Source organism: Borostomias antarcticus (genome assembly GCF_949987555.1).
Source record: "Borostomias antarcticus genome assembly, chromosome: 5".
In the NCBI taxonomy this organism is placed as follows: Eukaryota; Metazoa; Chordata; class Actinopteri; order Stomiiformes; family Stomiidae; genus Borostomias; species Borostomias antarcticus.
This window is the reverse complement of record NC_140238.1, coordinates 14,647,975-14,663,816: the sequence shown is the minus strand read 5'-3', so window position 1 is coordinate 14,663,816 and position 15,842 is coordinate 14,647,975. Positions and strand designations below refer to the sequence as shown.

General features: G+C 42.7%; 3 protein-coding genes across 4 annotated transcripts in view; 1 reads left to right on the top strand and 2 right to left on the bottom strand.

Moving 5' to 3' along the window:
* Positions 1-462: 462 nt before the first annotated feature.
* rmnd1 (required for meiotic nuclear division 1 homolog) lies at positions 463-10,381 on the bottom strand. The gene is made up of 11 exons (XM_084438223.1): positions 10,260-10,381; positions 9,353-9,801; positions 9,130-9,235; positions 8,953-9,028; positions 8,698-8,737; positions 8,512-8,612; positions 8,203-8,309; positions 7,980-8,044; positions 7,179-7,255; positions 6,901-7,021; positions 463-1,913 (listed from the first exon to the last, which is right to left on the bottom strand). The coding sequence occupies exons 2-11, from the start codon at positions 9,779-9,781 to the stop codon at positions 1,764-1,766; spliced, it is 1,272 nt and encodes a 423-aa protein (XP_084294349.1). The 5' UTR covers positions 9,782-9,801; positions 10,260-10,381; the 3' UTR covers positions 463-1,763.
* Positions 10,382-10,765: 384 nt separating this feature from the next.
* On the top strand, positions 10,766-13,773 carry ccdc170 (coiled-coil domain containing 170; the record flags this gene model as incomplete). Its single annotated transcript, XM_084438937.1, has 8 exons — positions 10,766-10,810; positions 11,078-11,260; positions 11,350-11,667; positions 11,833-12,033; positions 12,202-12,375; positions 12,578-12,820; positions 13,168-13,371; positions 13,507-13,773. 8 exons carry the CDS (start codon positions 10,766-10,768, stop codon positions 13,771-13,773), a joined length of 1,635 nt encoding a protein of 544 aa, XP_084295063.1.
* Positions 13,774-14,230: 457 nt separating this feature from the next.
* syne1b (spectrin repeat containing, nuclear envelope 1b) overlaps positions 14,231-15,842 on the bottom strand; it is a gene marked incomplete at its 5' end in the record, with an annotated part of 78,660 nt that continues 77,048 nt past the window's right edge. For both annotated transcript variants that reach the window (XM_084438205.1, XM_084438204.1), the window contains one exon: positions 14,231-15,365. In XM_084438205.1, the coding sequence (XP_084294331.1) occupies positions 15,134-15,365 (232 nt within the window). In that variant the 3' untranslated portion in view covers positions 14,231-15,133. The remainder of the gene's footprint in view (positions 15,366-15,842) is intronic.

Here is a 15,842-nt window from a genome sequence, read left to right as displayed (position 1 = left end):
CACAACACAGGAAGTGAAACACTATGCTGAGGGACAATCCACATAAAAAAAACAGAATACAAAAGCATCATGTTCAACCAACCCTGATGCACACTTATGTCTGTGGCAGAGGAGATTAGTCGAGATTTTGGAATACTGTCATCCAATGTTGGTTGCCATTTCATGGAAGGTCGACCTATTATTACAGTATATCAAAATGTAACTGTACTACATGTACTTCTTTGAATACATTTTTCATATGTTGTATCTATCCTTGGAGGTACAATAATGTATATTACATATTATTTATGTCTTTTGTCACACTCCCATTTGTTTTGTGTGTTTGTTGGTCTAATATCCTAATTTGAACAACACAAAACAATTACATTGAGCAACCCAGTCATCCAACACTGACAAGTGAAGTACCCGTATACATTAATAATCAACTTTTTTCATCAACTTTTATTTTTGTTAGTAGTCATAATGCTGCTCTTGGACAATTGGGCTTACAAGTCTCAGGCAGGGCCCTCCAGTAAAGAATCACACATGTGAACTGTAGTTTCACTAGTAAAGGTCACAGACCAAAACAATAACATTATGCATAATGGTACACATTTAATGTATATATTTGATGTGCATTCCTCTTGCTTCATGTCAGACATAGAATCTTTATTGAATTAATACCGGTCTACAGATTTGAAATCAAGACCATCCATCCATATGTTGTTGTTTTACTGCTTGGTATGGAACACATTTTATCTACAATGTAATATAAATAAAAAGTATAAGTATGTGTTTTGATTACAGATGTAATTAAGATCATATCAAAACAAGGCCTTATAATGCTTAATATGCAAAAATGGCAGCTTGTTCTTATGTGATTTATTTCAGTGTGTGTGTGTGTGTGAGAGAGAGAGAGAGAGAGAGAGAGAGAGAGAGAGAGAGAGAGAGCATGCCTGAATGGAATAGTGTGTGGTATATACAGTATGGGGGCAGTTTAGCTTTGTCTAAGGCTTCGCTGCTTGCTTGTTTTTTCTTAACATTTTTAGAAATGATGTCCCTGCCTATCTTAAATTATATACTGTAATACTAACTTATAACTAAATTCAAAACAAAATAGTTGTGTTTAAGTTTTTTACATCTCAAAACTGAAAAAATGCAATTTATTGTAAATCAATTGCAATAAACTCTTTGAAATCGGTTACTTTGAATACAGCCTGTTTTGTGAAATATTGTTCATCAAGCTACCACCATCTCATCTTTCAGACACAACTGGGTTCTCAGAGCCAGGTATATCTACCGGTATTATCATAAATATTGCCAGAACAAACAAATAACATTACATCTATATGCATAGAAATAAATATAATCAACAGGGAACTCAAAACATACAAATATACACCACAACACACATATCTGCAAAGTGAACAGAGCTGATTTAATTAAATAATAATAAGTAGAAAAGATTTACTGGTAGAGTGAGAATGAAAATCTTACATAAATCCCAATTTCCTCTTCCGTAAATCACTATACTCTGCACAAGAATCAAAATAAATAAGAATAATATTTTATAATATTAATAATTATAAACAAGAATAAATTTACTGTTAATGTTTGTGCGTTTTGTGATCCATTTTACCCTTTACTTTTGTTTTGACATAATGGTGAATCATGGGCTCATAAAAACTGTGATAATCTCTCAATATTGTGTCTGCATGGTTTTCCTTCATAGGTCTCAGTAGTACCGTCTTTGCGCCTTGGAATTATGTCACCGCTGGAGCTCTTCAGAAGATAACTCTGGCAAGTTCGAACATTACCTCAATAGTGATGAGTATGACAATCATCCACTCTAACCTCAAGCTGTGTTTCTCACTCAGGTGGTTCCTCATCAGGTCTGTCAGTTCTGTGCAGTGCTGCAGCTTCTCATTCACAACCTGTAACACAGGCAGAGGGCATGGACCACAATACATCAGTTGAATAAATTAATGTTTGTTGTCATGCAAGAACACACAGCGGAAACTGCAGGCCCAGCTAGCTCAGTTAGTAGAGACTCAATCTCAGGGTTGTAGGTACAAGCCTGACATTGGGCACAGCTAATCATTTCATTGTACAGTGCATATGACAAATAAACCACCACCATTATTAGTGTGAATGCTTTAGAGCATTCACACTATTGTTACCCAGTCCTTTATTATTAGTGTGAATGCTTTAGAGCATACACACTATTGTTATCCAGTTCTTTATTCTTCTTCTTCCGTACGTTTTTCGCCGCGGCTTAACTCCTTCATACTTTGAGCTACTTAAACCATTCAAGTATCAAAATGTTCCGATTTTTAATACCTTTTATACTATACTAAAATATTCAGCTTTTTCAACAAAAAAAATTTAATGGAAGTCAATGGGGGAATTTTGAAACCTTCTTCAGCCTTCAACTCCTTCATACTTTGAGCTACATAAACCATTCAACTATCAAAATGTTCAGCTCTGTAAGGTCATTATGGGGTACATTTCAGATTTTTAATATCTTTTATACTTTTTAAAATATTCAGCTTTTTCAATATTTTTTTTGACTATGGAAGTATTCAAAGTTTAAAATGTTCAGGACTAAAAGATCCATTCAGATTTAAAAAAAATCTTTATAGTTTTTATGTAATACAAGTTTGTTTTGGACCTTTTTTAATATTGAAGTGGATGTGTGGAATGTTCAGTTTTTAGAGTGTAGCAGCTCGTTTTTTGAAAACATCTACACGTTTTGTAAACTGCTGTCGCTCCTACAGTTTTAACAGCTCATACACAAATATATTGAAATGTTCACACAACTGTGTTGATTCGTACAATGTAAGTATCTAAGCTGTGTGACTTATAGTTTTCGCTGTGTGACGATTTGTTCGGCAACTGCGCTCCCCATTGAAACGTAAGGCGACGCTCTCTAGCTTTTGAGCTGCAAATTTTGCATTTTTACTCTTTTTCTAACTTGTCGCTATGTCTACAGTTTTAACAGCTCATACACATATTATATATAGAAATGTTCACACAACTGTGCTGATTCGTACAATGTAAGTATCTAAGCTGTGTGACATAGTTTTCGTTGTGACGATTTGTTCGGCAACTGTGCTCCCCATTGAAACGTATGGCGAGTGAGTCAGTGAATTCTGTGTGTCCTGTGCTTTGGTGCTGTAGAGCTGTGCTGCTGCATTGTGGTTGCTATGGTGACAGTTCACAGGAGAGAGCTGGAAGGTATCTTAGGGTGTGTTCACACCTACACATTCGATCCGTTTGGAATCGGACTACCGGATCAAAAAAGTTTGCTCCGCTTCAAGACAGATTAATGAAAACAACCGTCTCGCAGCAGAAAATAGATTTTTAGAAACTGCATTCTCAGTGCCCCTACCACCGCCATTACATGGATATACTGGCTCACGCTGGATTTTAAATTTCTTCTACAGGCCTCCGAACTACACCAAAGTGATCTCGGTGAGTCAAATGTCTTATAATATGTCGTAAATAAGGTCCAGGTTGTCAAAAACGAGCATTGTCCTTTAAGCATTATATTACAGAACCTTAGTCTCGCCACCACGCCACTATCCACGCCACGGCCCCCACAGCCCCTGAGTGGGCTAGAGACATATAGTCTTCACCGGTGGGAGAAAGTGGGTGGCCCAGAAAGGTGTACACTGTCCGTGACCAGCTCTGACCTGAAGGGGCGGAGTCTCGCCACTATCCACGCCATGGGCCCCACAACTCAGCCCCAGAGTGGCCTAGAGACACACGGTCTATACCGGTGGGGGCAGGTGGTTGGCCTGGAGAGGCATACACTGTCCACGACAGGCTCCTACAACTAAGCCCCTGAGTGGGCTAGAGAGACACGGTCTTCGCTGGTGGGTGCATGGAGATTGGCCAGAGGTCACTGTACTGTCCGCGTCTGGCTTTGACCAAAGGGGGCGGAGTTTCACCACCACGCCACAATCCACGCCACAGATCCCACAACTCAGACCGTGAGTGGGCTAGAGACACACGGTCTTCACTGGTGAAGGCAGGTGGATAGCCCGGCACGGCCTACACTGTCCACGACCGGCTCTGACCCAAGGGGGCAGAGTCTCGCCACCACGCCACTGACACCACAACTCAGCCCTTGAGTGGACTAGAGACACATGGTCTTCGCTGGAGGGTGCACGGAGATTGCCAAGAGGTCACTGTACTGTCCCCTTGGGTTGTGACCCAAGGAGGCGGAGTCTCGCCACTATCCACGCCACAGACTCCACAACTCAGCCCCTGACTGAGCTAGAGATAAACGGTCTTCACCAGTGGGTGCAAGGAGATTGCCCGGAGGTCAATGCACTGCCCCCGACCAGTGGTGACCCAAGGGGGCGGAGTCTTTCCACTATGCCACTATCCACGCCATAGACCACATAACTCATCCCATGTGGGCTAGAGACACATGGTCTGCAACGTTGGGTGCATAGAGATTGCCCAAAGGTCACTGTACTGTCCCCGACAGGCTTCCAAGCTTTTAAGCTATACATCCCATCATTTATTCCATCTTTCAGCTTTGACAGTATTACTCCATTGCTCATCTTTCAAGCTAAAGGCTCAGTTCAAGGTTTAAACTACTCAGGTTGAAATTTTTATTTAAATACTTAAAGTCCAGGTTATCCCAGTTCAAATTTTTGTTATGAGCTTCACACACCACAGGAAAACATGTCATTAACCACCCAGCCAAATCTGAGTGATTAAAAATGTCGCTAAGTATATAAAATAAGGCTTCAAAATCGGTTAAAAATCAGCAGCATTCTCTGGTCTGAGACTGTGGGGGCGTGTCTGCTGAAGGCACCGAAGCCACACCCAATTGCGTGGGGAGGGGGTGTGGAGGGAAGAACCTGTCAAATAGTACTGTTCTCTGGTCTGCATATTGTCACACTGGCACGCCGTCTCTTTTGTGGTAGGAAGGCACAGCTTTGTGAAAACAGAGAGGAGTTGAAATTACACTTGTCTAATGAGTCAAACGCACAGATGCTTCCTCCTAACCTACCTCCTGACAAACAACACAGGTAAAACTGTAGCTACTCTATACCAACGCGCCAGTGTTACTGCCCTTAGATGCAAAATACAAAAACAGGCAACGAGGAATGTATGAGTCTGTCCCTATTTTCTCCCTGCCACCTCCGGACCCATTCCTATCCCTCCCAGGCGATCCTGTCGTCCCTTGGGATCAATGGAAAAAGTTGTAGCTGGTCTACCTAACCATCCCCCTCCCTAACCATCCCCCTACCTAACCATCCCCCTCGCTCCCGCCTCCCGGTCTCCCGCTGGAGAAATATACTGGAACCATTACCGGTGAACCCATACGCACATCAGGTGCCACAAATATGGCAGGCAGTTTCTGTATAGTTAACGCTTATAGTCATAATATATCATCCGTAACGTTATTTGGTGGGTGGTCGCCTGGTCGGTGCTGCTAGCTATGTTAGCTAGACTAAGGTTATATACACACTCCCATCTGCAAGCTACATAGCTAATGTTAGCTATAATTCCTCCTAAGATATAATATAATTCATCATAGCTGACATTACCACATAAATGTCAAGACACATTTTGTAGATTAACGTAGCAGTGTATTTCCCTATTGCTTACGTTACCTAGCTAACGTTATAACGTTAATTAGCTATAAGCACAGCGGTGTCGGCACCAAAGGTTGATGCGACAGGAGGAGAATGGAGGCCGGGGAGAGAGATGGTTGGCTCCGCCGAATTCACCAGGACCAGTCGTGAGTCCGTGAAACCCAAAAGCCTCATATTATAATTGCAGAAGCTTTCGGGAGTGAAATGTTTGCTGCAGAGGTGGGCGCTAGCGGTGACAGACTCTGTAACACCATGGCTCTTCAAAAATGCTAACCATTTGCTTCTCATTTCAGCTTTACTCGGGAGTGAAAGAAGGAGACCTTATCATCCCATTCCTGCTGGCATCCAGGAAGGATGCATATTTGTTTAGTTTTATGCATAGGCATTGCTAACTAAGAAAAACTAGCTAATTCTAGACTGTTGGTTAAAACTAGCTAATTCTAGACTCAAGATTGAGCAGGAGAACCGAAGATTCAAATCCATTCTAGCTTTATATAGTGTTAGGGCGGGGATATGCTAAGAACACCGCTCTACGTCATCCGGTACCGTTTTAAGCCCGCCCAGAAAATCCAGAAATCAAAACTGGTCAAAAACACAAAACTGGTCTAACTTCACAATTCAGTACTACACATGGTTCATCCCATTTTTACATGTTATCAGCAATGCATCACTAACACATAGAATGTGTTTCAAGCAAATCTCTGATTTTGGTTAACTGGGACTTTAAGTATTTAAGTTCTTAGCTTCTTTAGGTAATGCAGTTCTAATTCTGCCAGTTTCACATTTCAGCTAAGCTTCCAGGTTTTCCAGCCTACAAGCTTTTTAGCAATACATTCCCTCATTTAGTCCATGTTTCAGCTTTGACAGTATTACAGTTTATCTTCCAGCTTTCGTAGCAATGTATTTAAGTTTTTTGCTTCTTTAGGCAATGCAGTTCAGCTTCCAATTCTGCCAGGTTCAAATTTCAGCTTCCAAGCTTTTCAGCTTCCAGGATTGTCAGCTGTTCAGGTGTGATGCATTTGACATTTCAGATTTTTCACATTCATGCATTTTCAGCAATGCTTTTGCTATTCCATTCAGCTGCTCAGCATTCACACACATTTTCTGCAGGATATGCAATTTTCTAGTTATTATTATTATTGTTTAATTATTATTATTACAACACTCCTTACAATAGTCAACTACTGTATATTAGAACCTACTCTACGTGGTAATAAAAAAATATGTGGTAATGATTAAATTATTTATGTACAGTAATACATTAATGAGCTGAAATGCTGATCACTGCAGACAACTATTGTACCTTGACCCTCCGGCTGATATTGAGGAACTGGCAGGTTTTGTCATAAAGCTGCTCCAGGTTTTCTCTATCCCAGTAGAAATCAGGTGTGAGGAGGAGGTCTGAGCTCAGGTTTATACAGTGTCTGTAGTCAGAAAACATAGAACAAAGGAGTATAGAGATGTCATGATGATGATATCCTCACATTGCTATGGCTTGCTAAAACTTTACAAAACAAAGTATAGATGTAATATTACACTAGCCTAAATTCACCAAGACATTTTTCAGCAGACTGAACTCACCTGAGAGCAAAGAGTTCCCCGATTTTCTGCATGACCTCTGCCCTGGACAGCTTTACACTTTGACCAGATTTCAGCATCTGGTTGGGAAGAGTACAATGGTCTTGTTGTCTTCACCTCATTTCAGTATTGTAATAGATAAATTCAAATGAGTGTATTCTCTGCTCAAAACATCGTCGTGAGCCTGTCTTATAAAGTGAGCACTGTCCTCTGTTTATTGCCCTGACCCCACTATCCCCAGGCCTTCTCTTTGATTTTATGGCTGGAGATCTCACTAGGGGTCCCCTCCTCCCAGTTAATCTTTGATCTCTGTAAATGTTCACTTCAGCTGTTGACCCTCAGACCTAGCCTACTCACTGATAATTGGCTAGTGAAGCATTTGCATATGCATGTCACACCCACACTGTTTATAATGCTGTTTTCCTGATAATCTTTGTTCTTGGTGGATGTTCCTTTTCTCTTTGAACCCGACTTTGCAAACTCGTAAACTATTTTGAATAAAAGTAACCAGCTTGGACTTGAACCTTGGCATTCTCGACTACTCTTTTCTTAATTATTAGAATAAATCTATAACAGGATCAAAGATGTTATTAGGGTGGGCTCAGGTTAGCTGAAAATAATTTGCACAGAATGTGGTGTGGCTTTGAAATGTTTTTCCACTAATGACTAGTGCATTAGTGTTATGCTCCTTTATTGGATAGGTTTTACAAGCAACATAAATCATGAGGCATTATGAATTATTAATAATTTCAGATGGAGCACAGTTTCTTAAGTGTCAACAGAAAGTTGTCATATTAATCCCACCTCTGGAATTGACTGTATAGAATCCACAAAGTTGTCTACAGATACTTCCCATATGGCCAGCTTCACTGCAACACAACAAAGACAAGATAGAGCAGCGTAGACGGTGAGAGAAGATGAGTTACGGTGAATACAGCCTTTAATGGCAATGTTTTACACATACAGTACAATAAATACAGTATACCGTAGCAAAAATATATACATCCAGAGAGAGGATGCAGCTTACCTGATAAGGAGAGAGCATTGGAGAATGCAAATTTCTCCAAGACTGCCAAGTCTGGCTCCATCTCATTGTTCAGGAAGAAGTTGCCACGCTGAAGCTTTGAGTGTCCTCTAAGCAAAATAAGGAGAAAGTGCCTCAATAAACATTTTAATGAAAATATACTAATAAATTAATAAAACAAGCAATAGCTGTGACCACTTAGATGTGCAGCCAGACCAAATTTTTGTGGACATTTTGTGTACTGACCGACCTACAGTACCAACTAACAACTGACAGTGAGCTATAGAAAAATATCTTCAGGTGATGACATACTCCCCAACTCTGTAGTTAATCTCTTCATTTTCCCAGTGGACCAAAGCTACCTCATAGGGTTGGATCTCATGCTGTTCGAGGATTCTCATCACTGCCTTTATCTGCAAGGCAAAAAAAAGTGTTATCACAAAAGTTTGTCATATGCCAATGGTGTCTTTAATGCACTTACAGGAGCTCAACCCTTACCATCTTCTCTTCCACATTCCAGAAAACCACAGAGCCTTCCCTAGGGTTGAAAACAGCTGTCAGGGTTAATAATAAACCACTGTGCTGCTCACATTAACCATACATTATACAGTATGAGGTCCTTAAGCAGATACCTTTGTCTCTCAAATGACGAACAGTTAACGTAAGTGTGATTTCAAAGTAATGACCATTGAGATACATGCACAATGCTACAGTATAACCAACTAAGCCATACAGTATGTAAACAATACATACCTGAAGAAAAACATTAGAGCATTGTCATCAGGTTTCGAGGCCATGTCTGTGCATATTACCAGCACATTGGAGGCATCTGAAGTGAAAATGTTAGTATGAGATTGTGCAGTCATTTTCCATTAATGAATGGATCATGTAACTAGCATAATGTTTATCTAAACTGATAAAGGCACACACCTCTAGGCAAATCTACTTCATAGAAGCCATGGGCTATCAGGTCATGGCAGAGTGTGGGCAAATGGTACTGGTCCGCTGTTGCAAAAGCAATACACTGCATCATATCCTACAGGTACAGAGAGGCACACCCAAACCATTAATGAAGTCACCAACACAACAACTGGATGAAATAACCATTATTTAAGATGCATTCCCCAGTCCACTAATGGTCGAATACAGGTACCTCCTCATTCTGTGCAGGCTGGTTGGTTCTGGATGGTTGTTTGGTTCTTGGCCCTTTTGGAACTCTTTTTGCAGGCAGTGGCCCGGGCCCAGCTTTCAAACTTGGCTTTAAAACGGTTGTTGAATAGAAGAACGTATGTGTACCCCAGAGCTTGGTGAGATCCCTGTTGAGTGTGGATATCCTTTGGTTGAAACATTGTGACCTGTGTGAAACACCTTGCGCTTGTGGTAATGTCCAGCACTGTTGTTGGTCTTGAGCACTCCTAGGAATAGTCTCCGAGTTAGTCAAGCCTGGTAATGTCCTTGGTGGCGTCTCATACTGGTGCTGCTGGAAAGGGTCTGCCAGACCAGCGGGGGTAGACACACAGACACATCGCATCCCCAAAGACGGCTGAACGACCAGTCTGCACCACAGTGTCCGTAGAAGCATACCTGCATGCACTTACAGTACTCCAGAGGTAAAGAGAAAATATCATTATTTTGTATCAGTAATGGCACCATCATTCACAACACTGGGGTTATATGGTCATATGCAGTATACAAAATGTCCCTGTCACAAGAATCGGGATGAATTGCTGCGTGCATAAATAGCTAACCACCTGAACCACAAATTACAGTCAATGTAAGATTGACCTTGGTTTCAGGACGAATGGCAACACATCATCAAAAGCAATTACTTAATACAACCATGGCCACTATACATCATTTTGTTAATGGGACTCACAAAGGCACGAACGAGTTTAGCTTACCAGGTAGCTGTTATACACGAGATAGCTATTATATCAAGGCTGGTGATGCAAGCTAGGCTACGTTAGCTAGCTATCTGGTTGAATGGGCTATCTAGCTTCAAGATATTGACCATTAACAATCTTTTTCCGGAAATTAGCAAAAGCATGAGCTGAACTCACCAAGTCAACCTTTTCAAACAATAAATCGTATAGCCACTGCCGGTGAGTGTCATATTAAAACAAATGTAATTGTCAGTCACACATAACTAGTCGAGAGCGTGTCAAGCATTTGTATGCCATCTGGTTCGTAGTTTATTTGCGACGCGTCGCACTAGAATGACGACAAAGACAGTCCGAATATTTCAAAGATCACCTTCTGTACTCATACTACAGGTCATCAGTATCAAGACAATGTTTTCACTAATCAGCAACATGTGTTATCACTGTCCAGTCCTACGGTAAGAAAGCATGCAAATAAAAAGTGAACTTTTTCGCATTACAATACACACACGCGCGCGCGCACACACACGCACACTCGCATGCACGCACGCGCGCGCGTAGGGATAGCGCTCTGTGGTGCCCCCTCTGGTAAATATTGGGCAAATGTTTCTTGTTGCCTAGTGACTTCTTCAAACAGAAGTGTAGGTTGAAGACATCTTTATTTCTCAAACTAACTTCAATACACAATGGAAAGGGTTGATGGAGTAGTAAAAGAGGATCGACTGGATGAGGTAAAGGAGAAATTTTCTCGCATTTTGTGTTTTAACTTACAGTGCAGATATTTTCTATTTGGTGGCAGGGCATATCTTCTGTGGCAAACAGTTACAATTTTGTACATTCGTTTTAGCTAATGGTCTTACACCGACCTAAGACAGTTTCATAAACAAAGTGAATGATCCAACATGTTTCATTCAGCCAATTCGCAATGCTTTTTGGCTGTGATCCCTTTAGAAGATAATTCAAGGTTAATACAAAATGGCATCCTGCAATCTCATTAGGTGGACGTGGGCCATGAAAGGGACAGGCTGAAGATGAGAGTGGCCCTGTTGGAGGAGAGTGTGAGGTCATACGAGGTGGAGTGCAAAGCCAGCAGGGAGACAGTGATGAGACTGGTAGCAGAGGTGGGCCGTGAGCGGAGGAACGCAGCCAACAGTGCAGAGGCACTGGATTCACTCAAACTGGTACCGGCTATCATATGGGCTCAACGTTTTAAAATCACATACAGAGGGCACAGAGGCATACAGTGTTGCTTACTAAATCTGTCCCGTAGGAACTGAATAGTGCACTGCTGGCGAAGAGGAACATGGAGATGGAGAACCGGAGTCTGGTGGAGAGGCTGGAGGCCGGCAGGCACGTCGTAGAGGCAGCCAAACGGGAGGCAGGTTGTCTGGAGAGACAGGTCCAACAGCTTGACGGGAGAGTCCACATGAGCCAAGGGGAGATGGAGGCAATGCGAGGGCGACTGAAGGTTCTCCGGGAGAACCTTGCGGCCCTGCTGCTCGACCACTCTGGAGGAGACCTGCCCACTGACGGGGAAATTCTGCAAAGTCTGTCTAACCTCCGCACCAGAGAGGAGACAGCGAAAACCGTAAGACCTACAACTGACTGCTGTGGAATGCACTCACAACGGTTGAATGCACTCACACTAGTGTCATAGTTCCATTAGGCTATGAAATATATGAACTTACTGACCATCGTCATGGAGGCATAATGCGAACAGTGCAAGTTTACACAACGTTGCCCGATATTTCAGACTATGGTGGACATGGAGCAGAGGCTGTCCCATGTGTCTGAGGATGGCGCCAGGCAGACGGAGCTCCACCACAGCGCTCTGCAGAGGGCCCGGCTGGCGGAGCAGCAGGCCCAGGACCTGGGGGAGCGGCTGCAGGCCGTGGAGACGGAGCTATTGACAGCAGACGTCCACCGCGACGGCCTGAGTCACAGCAGGCAGCACGTGAGCTCTCTGGCAAAGGAACGACGGAACAGGGCGATACGTGTCCTCGCGCTATCATAGCACATTCTCTATTGATAGATTTTGTTGCCACCAGAATGGCACAGAGATTCCTGTGCTGAATATGGCGTGTCACTGTCACTATGCACTGTGCGTCTTCTCCCTTTGCAGTACGAGCATTTCCTGGAACAGCTGTCGGAGAAGATGAGGGTTGATCATATTGCCGCCGACCTGGGATTCGACATGAGGCTGCAGCTCATTCTGTCTCGTGCAGAGCAACTCATCAAACAGGAAGGGACAGCGTTAGTTGAGAGCAAGACTCTGGCCCACAGCTTACAGAGAAAGGTAGGCTACAAGTGAAACTCAGCCAAAAACGGCCGTTAGCTATAAACTGCAGTAGCCTGTCCTGAGGGTGGATTATAAGGTCATAGAATCACACATTTGTCATACGAGTTTATAAGAACCAAGATCATTTCCTTTCACTAGTATAAACCTTTGTGTGTGTGTGTGTGTCTGTGTGTGTGTGATGATTCCCTGTTGGTGGTAGCTGAAGGTCCAGAAGGAGCGCCTGGAGAGCAAGGAGCTACACACTGAGTTGCTACGGAAGAAGGTGACCGAGCTGGAGGAGGAGAGGAGGAGTCGCTCGGCCCTGGCCGTGGAGCGCGACGATGCCCACCTGGCGGCCAGGAAAATGCAAAAGAAGGTGGCATGCCTGCAAGGGGAGCTGGGCTCCACCAAACTCTCCAACACTGAGCTCAAGGCCCAGCTGTCCCACACCAACGAGCTCAAGGTACACGGGAGGTTGGCTCAGGCCCACACGTCATCTAGAGGAAGAGTGCTTTAATCTCCTGACAGATAAGAAACACTGAGCCAAAGTAAATGTTATATACTGTATTTCTAAAGGACAGTATTCTATTTATCAATCTCTGTGTAAACTGCTAGTCATTCTTACCCATAGCATTCCAAATGCAACAGATTGTATACTGTATATGGGCATAAATTAATCCAATGAGTCAATCCAATAGAGAATCCTCTCAATGAACAGTCTCAATGATTATGTGTTGAGTAAATTGCCCTTCAAACTGAATGCTGCCAAGTGCCAACCACTCAGATCTGTGCTGTGCCTGATATGGGAAGCTCAAAGTCATGGAGCAGACTCAGACCGTTCAGGAGCAGAACAGGAAGCTGGTGGAGCTGGAGACGGTGAAGGCTGAGGTGGAGAAGATGCTCACCATGGTGAGGTCGGATCTACAGAACCAGGAGGGGAAGGCCAGGGAGGACCAGCTGCATCTCACCACTCTCAGACAGAGTCTGGCCCAACTCACTGAGAGGGAGAGAGAGGTGGGACATAGATACTGTAGACTCTTACTTTAACACACACACGATTAGTCAATTCCGGTTCTGAAGAGTTACCCCCCCCCCCCCCCACACACACACACACACTAAAATAAGCGATGTGTCTGCTTTTTGTCTCAGCTGGTGGACTTTCGCACGGTGGTTTCTCAGATGGTGGGTCTGGACATCACGGCCCTAGCCGTTCCCAATTACGAGATCATCAAATATCTGGAGAGCCTGCTTCATACCCACCACCACCACCACCCCCAGCTCCACCATCCCGCCCTGTCCTGGTCCTGCCCTGCCCACCAACACTCCTGTCCCCTCCAGGTCCAGGATCGCCCTGACAGCCGTCTCTCCGCTGCCTCTCAGAGGTCTGCTCCTGCTCTGCCCCTGAATGAAACCTAGTCCTCAGCCTTACAACAGATGATGTCATCCTATGCAGATGGCGGAGTTGCGCCATCTGACGTGAGACTCTCCTTTGGATAGAAATGTGAATGATTTATGTCTTCTGACTGCGTGAAAGCACTACTGTGAGGGCAATCTTAAAATAAGGTAAAAGAAGGGAATTGCACATATTAATTTAATGTGCTGAAATCGGATCTATGGCTATAGTATAGTATGATGTTGTATCTAAATGTTGGCACTGATAAATATTTCTATATGTATTTGATTGAATGGAGCCCCTTGATATGCTTGTGTCTGATGCATTTGTGTTCAGGTGGTCATTTCTTGGAAATTATGGTAATCACTGCATTGCAAAATTGTTATTCGGAGGTCAATGCCTAGTGAAATCATGATTCTTCATGATTTAAGCCGGTCTGTTGAATAAAAGACACAAACAAAATGGGAATTTGGCATTCATGTTTGTGATTTAGATATACATTTATAGTATTATATACAGAACATGTTAAATTACTCTGAACTGTAATACTGACTGCCATACAAAATATACAGTTGTTTTGTAATTCCTTACAATTTTGAATATCAACTGCTTGTATATTAGATATTGTCAGTTAAAAAAATAACAACAAAGTGTGTACAGTACATACGTATTTGAAAGGGTTTTAAGTTTTAAACTATTTGTAGTCTTTCATGATTTCCTTTGTTTTACATACATACATGTACTGTACATGTTGATGTGAACATATGATTCAGGTTAAATAGATTCGTACAGCCAGTCGCTGTAATTCAAAATATAAAAAATCAACTATTAAACACTGACACACTCAGCAGCATAACAGAAAATAAACGCAAAAATTATAACTGCATGCCAAAATACATGTAAAAAAATAATTGCAATATAAGATATCTTGAAATGTACAATTTTTCAGTTGTTACAAGCAAACTCACAGGCTGTTTTCAGCATTGAACAGACAGTAGTAGGTAACAGAAAGTAGTAGGTGACATATCTTTGAAAAGTTATTGAGACCAGTGTATGTACCAGTGTTCCATCCCATCACATCAACAGTCCAGCGTCCTGTTGATATCCACTGCAGTCAAAAACCTGTTTTGGTTCTCATGTCAGTGATCCCACAGACTGATATAGCATTACACATCGAAAAGCAGTGATATGCTTGAGTTTAGGAGCTACACAAGAACAGAGTGGGTGACTTGAGATAGCACCTGTATTTCAGCCAAACATTTACTTGATCAATTTTTGTCTACCGATGTAGTGGTGCTGTAATTCTGGTCCCACACCCACATTATTGAGGTCACAAAAAATACAAGAGAGCCAGACAGACCAGGCTCGGCCTTCACAGCCGGCTTATACTGGAGGTGGTCCATTGGTGTAGCTGAGCATGGGGTAGAAGGAACGTGCAAAGTTGTTAGACTGAGCGCAGTCCTCAGACAGCGGCACCAGGCACGCCAGTCCAACCAGCAGCAGCAGGAAGAGCTGGATGGGCAGAGCCACCCACAGGACACGGCGCAGGAAGGCGGAGCAGTGCGGCGCTTCAGGATCAGAATGGGAGGAACCGGACCCAACGCCTCTGCGTGACCTGCTCGAATGACATCAGGGCACAACACAATTGATTTAGACACACCTCCGGTTGAAGACGTACAGCCATCCATCCGTGGATCCTGTCTGGTCATTTGAGTCACCAATGTCACAATGTGGTAACAGGGGATATCTTGCATAAGCTTGCATTTATAAATACTATGATGCAAGCACTAGTACAGTCCAATGACCATTATTGAATCCACTAATCTCATTAAGATTAATGGAGTCAAACTACCAATGCCAACAGTAAAAATGCCTGAGATTAATTATTGAATAGCTATGATATTGGTGATCAATACATTCCCTTGGGATTTGGAATGAACCTTGAATATTGTGATATATTTAACAAACTTCCAAGACGGAACAGTATAATACAATCCTATTCAACCCAATGTAAGAAATTAGTGAGCTGGCATTCCTTGGTAAAGGGTGTTAGGACACAAGACAAAATGCATGCTGCAAGTAGCAGTTTAAT

What these genes read in the sequence shown, in the direction of transcription:
- rmnd1 (XM_084438223.1), bottom strand. Translation starts at nt 9,781, where the DNA reads ATGCTTCTACGGACACTGTGGTGCAGACTGGTCGTTCAGCCGTCTTTG. An exon ending in ATTAACTACAGAGTTGGGGA is followed by an intron (nt 8,310 to 8,511) that starts GTATGTCATCAC and finishes TATTTTGCTTAG; the next exon opens with AGGACACTCAAAGCTTCAGC. An exon ending in CAATGCTCTCTCCTTATCAG is followed by an intron (nt 8,045 to 8,202) that starts GTAAGCTGCATC and finishes GTTGTGTTGCAG; the next exon opens with TGAAGCTGGCCATATGGGAA.